Below are 11,703 nucleotides of genomic sequence, written 5' to 3'. Positions count from 1 at the left end.
TGGTTCAAGTTCAACGAGGGGGCTCGCAACTGACAGGGTAGCAGTCGGTCCTGATCCGGATTGGTTTAGTGCATTATTGCCTTGGTTACTTGGTTCCATCCCAAACTTGACTCGATCTAATCCACAATCCAACCCGCAACAAGGCCACGCTCACATGAAGCACATCCCTAAATCCATGTGTTAAACAATAATTATCTGCCTTTGGAGTTCTAAAATCGCTTTTTAATAGAAATATTATTAAAAAAAATAATTTAAAAAAATTATTTTATTAATTTAATATTTTTATTATTAAAATTTATTAAATTTAATTTTAAATTATTTTTTAATACTTTCTAATTAATATACCTAAAAAAATAATTTTTTCAATAACAAATACAATAATAATAATAACGATGATGTCAAACAAGCCCCATCACACTATAAATAAAGACAAATTAGCACTAGAAATACTCAAACCTTTAGATGGATGAGATTCCATAGGCATTCCAAACACCTGATTAAAATTTCACCTTTTGCGTTTGGTTTGATTTTAAATCTACATCTCAACATTTTCTTACATTTTTTGTGCCTACAACCATATCCGGCGAAGTAAACTTGACTGACTAGTTGTTTGGTAAACCAAGGGGACCAGGAAGGAAGCCCGAACATTGTCAAGCAGACGCTTAAGCATTCCCTTATAACACCAATATAAAGTTCATATAACTTGCAACGTTGCGTGAAATAAGGCACAAGAAATCTTCCTCTTCTACTAATGCATGCAAGTATATAACTTGAAATTAAAAAAAATGCATAGATTGATAATAAAATTTTGCCTTTAATCAAATTTATAATTGTACTATATTTTTAATTTTTAACACTTAAATAACTTTTTTTACTCTAAATGGTACACTCGAGATTTATATGAATAACGAATGGCAAGTAATCCATTCTAGTTCTCACTTTTCACTTCGATTAAAATTATTATATAATAAAAGATTAATTATAATTGCTAATAAAAGGATGTTGAAATTTTAAACATTTTGTCATTTTATTTAATGACAAACATTCATCTCGTTTGGATGGTGCACTGGGCAGCTGCAAAGTTTGAGGGCTTTGTTTTTTCAACGGAAGTGAGTCGATAACAAAAACATTAATAATTTAAACTTTAGATGGCACTTGTCCCCTCTGACTGCAAACATGGTTATTTATAGATGCATAGAAATTCATACAAAATAGATGATGCCCTCAGCTAGGCCATGGGCAGGTCTGCTCAATTGAAGAAATTCCACATTCAATCAGCTATCTTGAACAGGTGATTCAAAATTTCAGAAGCACTGGCAACTAGAGAATTGGGACACTCGCTCAAAAATTTCAGAACCTCCTATACGAAAAAAAAAAAACACCCACCATGGATGTTGAGATTGCGTGGTGGGATTCACCTTGTTCTGCTTCAAAAAACCACTCCACAAGGAGATTTGAGTCCAAAGCAGTGCCTGGATTAAGTCCACTGTCACATCTCTTGCTAAAACCCCAACTCCTCTCTCCTCATCCCTTATGATTTAAGAGAAGCAGAAGAAAAGAACAGAAAGAGCAGCAATATCACAATAAACCCACAAGTTTTCTAGATGTTTAGTTTGATTCGTCATCATGGGCACATTAATAAGATAATGCAATTTTTGGCACAGTTCTCAAGAGGACATCACTGAGCACAAGAGATCATCTCCTAAGTTCATTCACACATACAAACACTAGAAAATGATAAATAATAAGAAATGCCTCTTGTTTGTGCTAACATAGAATCTTCTCAGCACTGTACAATTCAACAACAGGACAACAAGAACATACTGGAGCTAATGTGCAAGAAAAGTACCTCTCCATCACACATCAATGATTATCCAGTCATCTCTTCCTTCGCTTTGTCTCCACCTAGCATAAAAAATCAAGACAAGACAATATACATCATAAACTAATAAAAAGGCAGAAAATAGAAAAAACCAATCCTATAGGAGAAATGTTACAAGCAATATAATGACCAAAATAGAAACTGAAATGAATTTTCTTTCTAAAGTAATATTTGATACAAATATTATTCTCCATGCTCCATGCGAACAAAAGGATTCCTTTTTCTTCAAAGCATTTGACATAAATCCATTAGCTTTTCCTTGGAAACGATATATGCCATTTACACTTGTACGGGCTACATCTAAAACTCCATCTTTTTGCAATAATTCAGTAATCATTTGAAACTTTTAATTCTTATGATAAATTAACTTCCATAAATGCCACTTAAATCCATTAATGGATTAACATTTTTTTTTTCTGACCAAAATAGCATCAGGAATGCATAAGGAATACAATTGCCCCCCACAAAGAGTGGCATCTGAGTTGCCGCCTGCTCAAGATAGTTATATAATTTCAAGACCAGCACGATAAATCTATGGTACACCAAGAGGACTTCAACAATATTTAGCTTCCAGACAACACAGAACACGAGGAAAAGGGCATTTAGATACCTAAATAATGTCATCCCAAACTTAAGTATAAAAACTTTTACTAAGAGATGCAATAATAGATCTGAATTTTAACAGAAAGGAATTATAAAGAAAGCATGCTAGGGAACAAGTACCATGTCAGATAATAAAGTATAAAGAAAGTATGCTAGAGTACAAGTTCCCGGTCAGATACATGGACATATAACACTTTTATAAATAAGCAAGTTAAGCAAAGTGAAAATAACATGGCAACACTTTAGACAGCCACCAGAAAGTTACAAGTTTCTGCAACTATTGAGAAACCTTTACTGTTTAAGGAATTCAAAAGGAAGTCTATCATGGTAAAAGTACGGTGACCAATAATCGCACACGACATTTTCAAATATATACATATATGTGTGTGTGCGCGCATTTGTGTGTGTGGCAGCACTTTTGACAGAGCTCATGCCTGCCATTGCATGCCAAATCACCATAAAATGACACTTTTGACAATTTTTGTTAGCTAAAAGAATGGTAACAATAAAAAATTTACAAAAAAATTGGTACTGATAATAATAGAGAAAAAGTACAGCACTTAAACACTTAAAGCATTACTTCACTAGTTTACATGATCAAGCAAGAGCACAATGACTGCTGATGAAAAAAGTCAAAATCCACTAATAGCAATAAAAATTCAAATTTTTCAACAGAGCATAGGAGCTCATATAATCACTGCTGCATAGACAGTGCTCTCAACACAAACAGAATTTGTTTGCAGTCCCACCTCCTAGTTAGTAGGTGGTCCCAATCATTGTCACCCCTAAAAAGAAAATGGAAACCATCAAGTAGGATGAACAAGACCACAACAACTAAGCTGTTTTCTCTCTCTACAATCCAACATTCAATGATCAAAATTAACTATGCATGTATTCTATTTGATATATCCCCTTCTTTACCTCAAAACAATATAACTACACAGTTTTAATTTACTTTGTAAGAAGCAGCAGCTGGCATGCTTGTTAAGAAACTAAAAAAGGAATCCCAAATAAAATGCTAACCCCCTGTCCATGTGCATTTTGTTCAAACTGAAATTTGCTGTTGAAATACCAATGAGTTTTAGCTAAGTGGTACTGTAGTTATCTCTAGGGTTGTGTGATCTCAAGTTTGAGTCCTAGTTGGAGCCATTTGTACCCAAACAAAAAAATTTCCATTGAAATAATAACAAACAAATTAACTCAAGCCAGTATTTAAATACCAAAGAACATAGTCTAAGGTTTATGTTGCAATATAATTTGCCCAGTAAAATGTCATTTGATGGACCATCATGTTAAGATACAAATTTTCATGCCCACCAATGAAAAACACTCAGCTCCCTATGAACTGAACAATTTTCTAATGAAATAAAATGAAATTGGTTCCAAACACCCTAAAAAATGTACATCCATTCCTAACATTTGTTCGTCATGGATTATGATTATATTTGATGATGAACCCTTTGTCCATAATATTATAGATTTATGAGTGTTATATTTATTTTGCAATTTCTATTGTTAATTATAAATTACAATTAGACATTGTTCAAATAAATTTACACAATAAAAAATTAAATAAGTAAACAATCAATGAATATATTAAAAATTATAATTTAACAATAATAAAAAAAATCTCATAGTCTTCAAGATATTAACAAGTCTTTTGCTAATAGATGACATTAATCATATCAATGAAGTTTAAGTAGCAACAAAGAACATCAACTAAACTAAACTAAGCCTTTATCCCAAAAATTAATTGGGTTCGGCTATATGGATTCTCTTTCTCCGCTCTAAACGATTTTGGGTTAAATCCTCGAAAATATTTAATGTTTCCGGGTCATGTTGTACTACTCTCCTCCAAGTCAGTTTAGGTCTATCCCTTCTTTTCTTCTATCCTCTAACCCAACATGCTCTACTTGTCTAACTGGAGCCTCCATATGTTTATGTTTCACATGACCAAACCATCTCAATCTCTCTTCTCTCAACTTATCCTCAATTAGCACCACTTCTACCTTTTCTCTAATACGCTTATTATAGCCTTTATCTATTCTAGCATGGCCACTCATTCACCTTAACATTCTTATCTCCGCAACTCTCATCTTAGACATATATGGCTCCTTCATTGCCCAACACTCACTACAATATAATATGACCGGTCGTATAGTTATATAATAAAATTTTCCTTTCAACTTATTAGGAATCTTGCGATCACATAAAACCCTCGTGATACGTCTCCACTTCTACCATCCGACTTTAATCCTATGACTAACATCCTCCTCACATCCCCCATCTATCTAAAGGATTGAGCCAAAATATTTAAAGTAATTACTTTGGGGCAATACCACTCCATCCAAACTAACTCCTTCCCTATCACCAATTCAGTCTTCATTGAACTTGCAATACATGTATTCTATCTTTGTTCTACTTAACTTAAAGCGATTTGACTCTAGACTACTTCTCTAAAGCTCTAGTTTTTTATTGATTCATTCTCTTATCTCATCTATCAGAACTATATCATCCGCAAACATCATGCATCAAGGAATACTCCATTGTATATGTTTCGTCAATTCATCTAAAACCAATGTAAAAAAGTAAGAGCTCACAGCTGAACCTTGGTGTAATCCAATTGAAATAGGAAAATCTCGTATCCCCTCCCACTGTGCGCACAATAGTAGTTGCTCTTTCATACATATCTTTCAACACTGGTATGTACCTAATAGATACCCTCTTTTATTCTAGCACTCTCCATAATTAAATTCTACCATGAAAGTTTCTCAATATAATAGATCTCATTTAGCCAACATACAATTGTCTCATACTCAACCTAGAGACTTTTTCAAGACTATAGAAGAAAAGCAAAAGTACCTCCATGTTTTCAAACTTATTAAGCAAGATCAATGCCAGCTAGGCCAAGGGCCTCAAAAGTCAAAGGTATGGTGGCTCCCAGCTATTTCTTCCATATCAAACTTTATAAAAAATTTCCAGCGTCCATATTAAGAAACAACTATACATCTACTCCGTTAAAATCAGTTGGCACTTTTACCATCAGTTACATCCCTATAGGTGACAAAAACTAAACTTTGGTTGCACAGTGAAAATGCTCTTTGAGCAACTACTAAGGTTAAAAAATCAACACATTCATGACGGGAAAATTACCATTTCAACATAAGACAAGCAATATCACTCTTCATGGAAGTATAAAGACAAGAAAAAATAATATAAGACTTGTCCTTTATGGTCAACAAGCCTTTAACTGATGATTCAGAAGGGGAGAAAATGCTGGAGAAAAAGGCTGGGACCTTCTTAGAGAAATCAACAGTATATGCTGCAAGGCATGACCATAGCAGGTGACTGAAGAGGACTGCCATGCAATTCCTGTCAGGTTATATGACAGAAACGGTAGGCAAAGTTTTTGAAAGATCAGAGCATGAAGTCTAAGTAAACAAGCTGAGAATAACCCTGTAATCCTGGAGTGAAGAATAGCACTTGATTAAAAAATGACAAGGAAAAAGGACAGCTGAAGAAACTGAATATCAAGTTGTTGTACAGATAAGATTACAACAACCAGAACTGGCAGAACAAATCATATTGTGCACCCAAGCTGATCACTAGCTCCTGATGTCCTTCACACTGCTAAAATAACATGATAAAAATTGAGCCCTACCTATCCACCCCCACCTGGAGTTGTACTAGGGACAGAATGCTCACCTTGGCTTCAACAGAAGGTGATACTGGGAATGCATTTAAAGTTCTTTTGGCATCATGATCAGAGCAACAGTCAAAACATAGAAAGTGATCCAATTTTTTGGCTTCTTCAATTGTCATACCCATACAAGAAGGATGAAACCTGCAACATATTGGCAAAGCGATCAGGAAAGCACAGTTTTTAGGGTTGTTCCCGCTATTGCATAATCCCCAAGTACAAAATAACAACCCAATACAGACAAATTGTAATATTTGCTTAAGAGTACATGACATACCATTACTTCAAAAAATTGCATCCCAGTTAGATAAGCACTCAACCATCAAAGCAAAGTTTCATCTATTTCCATAAAGTTTCTACTCAGTATAATCAAAGCCTTAATCCCAATCTAGTTAGGTAAGCTAAATGGATCTCTGTATTCCACTTAGTTAAGGAAATTATAGGAAATTATCCCCTCCAAAATTTAGTTGATAGCCAGAAAAAAAAATCCCATTCGGCTATGATGGGTTGCAACATTAATTGGGTACTTCATCTAAATGTTTAAATAATCTATGGTTAACGAGCTTTGACAGACAAGAAACACAACATGAATAATAATGCCACCACGTAAGAAAGTTCATGACTCCCATTCACAACTATGTAATGTTAATCTATGCTCAAAGATGATCTGAAAACTATCCCCAAAAGCAACATGACACATTTTAAGTCAGCACCCGCAATACAACATATATTTTCAGCTTAAATCTCAATATCGGGTGTTTAATTCCCTTTAATCATCATTTGAAAACAATTCTTAATCATCACTAGATAGAATCCCTATAAAGTGTTCAATTTCATACCTTAAGACCCTTCGCATATACAGCAGAAATATAGATTGCCTTAACTCTCCAATATCATCCTCCCCCCCCCCCCCCCCCTCCCCTTCTCTTCTCTCTTCTCCCGGGGGCGTAGGGGCAAAAGCAAAAGCCAAAAAAAAAAAAAAAAAAAAGGCCTAGATCAGACTTTAACTCCTCACACAATTTTGTTGATATGCAAACCAACACTGCCGTTTGAAGACTAAAACTTTTAAGTTTCTTCACACTTCAAGCAGGGGCAGGGGCAAAGCTACATACATCAACCCTCTTCAAAGCCCACAAGTGTTGGATGCTTCATACACTAAGCCATTTTTTTTTTACATAACTAACTATAATAGAAATGCGGATATTAAGATGAATGTCTAATAATACATTATTAGAAAAAAAAAATTAAGAATAATCACATTCACCAGCGAACAAAGTTTTAAATTGAGTTCGCGGGTAACGGAAACAGGCCTATAACGGTAATGGCCTGGTGCTACACAAATTATTTTGAAAAATTAGCAAAGTTCATGAAATTAGTAGATATTGGTAGATACAAGTAAAACTAAGATACACAACTATATAATAAGCATAAATAAATCAAATTAGATATTATTTTGTAATAATAATGTATTTTAGTAAAGTTAATTCTGAAATATAGTTCCAATTAAAAAAAACTATAGATCAAGCAAACTAATGCTTTATTTTATAAATTTAACAACAAAATCTAATATCAAACCTAATTTCCTTCAACAAATATGCAAAAAAAAAAAAGCAAAAAACAACAAATAGTACTCATCTTTTGCAAGTAGTTATGGAGAATAGAAATATGCATGATAACCTTAGCTTAAAAAAGAAGAGAGGAGAGATTTAACAGCCGTTACCTATGCAAATCAAGATATGTCTTTTCTAAAACCCTATAAATAACAACCGTTATGTTACATAATGGCCATTATTTAAAACCATGTCAGAGAATGCATGTAACACATATTGCAGATAAAATGAGAGAGGGTTGTTTAAGATGGTCTGGCCATTACAATGCAAAGAATCAAATGCCCCTATATGGAACTGTAATGAAGTGTGATGAGTGAGAAGCGAAAGGGGGAGGCTTAAGATGACATGGAGGCAAGTACTATCAAAGGATTTACAAGTTTTGCAAATTAATGCCAACCTAACATCTAATAGAGCTGAATTGTGAAAAATGATTCATATAGCCGACACCAAATAATTTGAAATTAAAACTTAATTGTTATTGTATGGATGCATAACGACTAGGGGCCTTAATATAGGTATACGAGATACACACACACACACGCACACATAACTCTGATAAGACGTTCTTTAGCATATTGTAAACAAATGTGTGCGTTAACTTACATGCATATTCTCAAGGAGTTGACATACAACCTGACTCAAACCTATAAACAAGTCAAGTGCTTCAGCAGGCAAGTTTCACTTAGTCCAAGCTAGGTATTAATAATCTTACATAAGCTAGAGCTTCGCAGCTCCATGCACTCACAACCTTCATGGCTCATTTGCAGTATATGCATGGAATGCTCAATATGCTTTAGGTGAAGTTCCAAATACTAACCTAAATAGGAAAATATTAGAAGATGCAAATATTCTATTTCTAATAAGCAAAAACTTTCCAAAAAAAATTAAAAACTCACAATGCTCAACACAACTAAACTCTAATGGAGTTGTGTTTTGCCAAACATAACAAGATTCACACAAGTCCTCAATATATTATCTGGAACGGTTAAATGATCATAACATATTCACAAATACATCCTGACGGCACCAATTATTGCTTTTGGTCACATTCCAAATAAATAACTAAATTTAAAAACACTACAAGATGGACATACCTCCTTTAAACATTTAGGTATATCATAAATTGGCTCACTTAAATGAAAACAGTGTGTAAACAGCCAAAAAGAGGTGTAAATTGAGAGCAAGGTTATAATTATATCAGTAATGAAGATACTACCATGAAACATGTGATAAATGGAGCAAAAGAACAATATGTCCACACTGATTCAAAATTCATGTGGCTTCAACAAATTAAAAGATTCTTGTCAAGAAGTGAGAGAGTTGGCAAAAGACTTACCAATCTTTGCAACCCTCGCACTGCACCATTAGATCATCTGGATTGTATGGCATCTCACATTTACAGTACCTTCCAAGGAAGAAAAAGAACCCAGGTCTCAGTTGAATAATCCAATTACTTCAACACTTAAAACCCACAAAAAAATAAATTCAAAACAAATAACAGAAAATGCATAAGAACACTCACACAGCTACGCGGTCAGGGGTGAACCCGCCAGTGGCAGCCTTGTATTCGAATCTACAGAAGTAATCCTCAGCTCCAACATTTTCAAGCTTAGTGTAATTCTTGAAGGAGTGCACGATGCACTTGCCTTCAATTGTGTGTGCACTTTGCACATCGTAGTGGTCCGATAAGAAGAGCTCTTTTGCCCCATGGAATTGACGGCGGCCACCGATGGACTCCTCAGGCCGATAGTACCACCGGACACGGACTTTGACGTTATTGCGATGATCGGCCTCAATTTTCTCAACACGTGCCACGTAGGGAGGCTTATCAGAGTCCGATGGGCGCATCAACACACAATCACCAGCTGTAATAAGAAGAAAACAACAAAATGAGCGCAAAATTGAATGATCGAAAAAATGAAAACTAAACAATACTTCCGCAGAAATGGGCAGTTAAAAACATGTCATAAAAACGACGTTTTGGAGCCTGAAAAGGAGCAATAAAATTAGCAAATTCCACCGTCTTCACAGACCCAAAAGGGAAAACGAATGACCCAACATTAAAAATGAATAAAAAAAAACGAAAACTTCTTTTAATACCGAGTTTTCAAAATTTAACGAGAAAGAAAGATTTTGAGAATCTGGGTTTTAGAAGGAAACTAATTAAGATGTGAAATTCATGGGTTCCCAAAGTCAAAAAAGGAATAATGTAGATTACGCCTATAGAGGGAGAGTACATACGTCGAACAACTTTGTTGGTGCCTTTGATAGTGTAGGAATCGAGGTCTTTTTTGCCTGGTTTGGTTTTGGCCATGAATCGATTGATATGGCTGGTGTGAAGATGTTGGATTTCCTTTGAAGATAGAAATTGACAATGGATGTGAAATGTGGAGAGTTAAAGGCAAAATGTGCAGGATTGGGAAGGTTTTGGTGGGGTTTTAGCTTCCTGGGAAAGGACAAGTAGAGGAAAAGAAACCCTAGGAGAGCCTTGCTAGCTCTGCGCGAGAGAGAAAGAAGAGGAGAGTGTAAGGTGGGTTTTGTTGCGATGTGAGGGAAGGCAATGATGGACGACACGTCATTATCCATTGTATGCATTTCTCTATATTGTAAGAAAATTCTTTTGTGTATATATATATATATATATATATATATAAATTAAGTTGGAATAAATTAAATTATAAATTTAATTTAATTTATTAATAATTTAGTTCGTTTTATTTTAATTTTTTTTAATTTCAACTTAATTATTTAGCTTATTTATAAATTTGAACCGAACGTAATATAAATATAATTTAAGAGAAAACAAAATTCCAGGATAGTTTTGGCCTAGTGGTTACGCTGTTCAATCCCTTGAAGACTTCAACTGACTTCCCATACACACCATTTCAAACAACAAACACAACTTGAATGGTGTCTCCTTTGCTTTAACCTACACTCGGATGCTTTCTTTGCTCTTCAACTACTTTAATTTTTTTTTTTTTAATTAATGCAATTAATTTCGTACATGACTATTTTTTTTATTTTTAATTTTATATAATTAAATCCGTATTAAGTTTAATTGATGTAATTTATAATTAATTTTTTTAATTGATGTAATTTGTTGATTTTGTATAGTTTAATGATTTAATTTGTATTAAAAAAAATTTAGTTTGTATTCCAATTTTAGTTTATATTTTATTTGTTTTAGTTAGAGATAGCAATAAATTATATATTTTTGAATTTTCAGTATCGGGTATTCATTATTAAACTAATTTATATAAATAATTAATTAAATATAAAATATCTATTTTTTAAATAATATTTATAAATTTTTATATATTATATTTTAAATAAATAGAATTTAAATATTCTATAGAATTATTAAAATTTTAAAATATAAATTACTAGTAAAAATATTTTTATATAGATTATTAATTAAATATATAAAATTAAATAGAATTAAATATTTTTTTAATAATAATAATTAGGTTTGAAACAGATTCGAATAGTTGAGAATAAATTTTAATTGAGTTTGGTATGGCATTAAGTATTAAATATATTAATCGAGTTCAATTTTAAATTGAGTAACTTTAGCGAATATCCTATCTATTACCATCAATAGTTTTAATTGATTTTATATATGAATATTCATTTATTGATTGAGTGATTTTTTTTTTTAGTATTATATTGAAGCAAACAAGGGATTGATTTCTCCTTTTTCTCTTTAATAGAAGATTTTCCTTTTCTATGAGTGCTTTGATTGAAAAAATTATGGGAATCCAATTTTATCTCTGAGAAGGTTTTTTTTTTTTTTCTAGCAAATTTCTTTTTCTAAGAATTTGATTGGAATTCGAAAAATTAAAGGGTTTGAAGCTGAGTTACCAACTAAACCAAATTTTTCTGTTTGAATTAGTTCGATCATTTGACCA

General features: G+C 33.1%; 1 protein-coding gene across 6 annotated transcripts; it reads right to left on the bottom strand.

The window, feature by feature from the left end:
* Window positions 1-1,165: 1,165 nt before the first annotated feature.
* On the bottom strand, window positions 1,166-10,370 carry LOC110650643 (chromatin remodeling protein EBS). Of its 6 annotated transcripts, none has more exons than XM_021805726.2 (6): window positions 10,037-10,362; window positions 9,318-9,660; window positions 9,132-9,200; window positions 6,191-6,329; window positions 1,850-1,905; window positions 1,166-1,530 (listed from the first exon to the last, which is right to left on the bottom strand). In XM_021805726.2, exons 1-5 carry the CDS (start codon window positions 10,107-10,109, stop codon window positions 1,879-1,881), a joined length of 651 nt encoding a protein of 216 aa, XP_021661418.1. In that variant the 5' UTR covers window positions 10,110-10,362; the 3' UTR covers window positions 1,166-1,530; window positions 1,850-1,878. The 6 variants fall into 6 exon arrangements, with proteins under 6 accessions (XP_021661418.1, XP_021661409.1, XP_021661401.1 ...); XM_021805717.2 differs by having other exon boundaries at window positions 1,166-1,472; XM_021805709.2 differs by having other exon boundaries at window positions 1,166-1,905; window positions 10,037-10,370.
* Window positions 10,371-11,703: the final 1,333 nt, after the last annotated feature.

This window comes from Hevea brasiliensis, chromosome 7 (assembly GCF_030052815.1).
Source record: "Hevea brasiliensis isolate MT/VB/25A 57/8 chromosome 7, ASM3005281v1, whole genome shotgun sequence".
NCBI classification, from domain to species: domain Eukaryota; kingdom Viridiplantae; phylum Streptophyta; class Magnoliopsida; order Malpighiales; family Euphorbiaceae; genus Hevea; species Hevea brasiliensis.
This window is presented reverse-complemented; position numbering and strand designations above follow the sequence as displayed.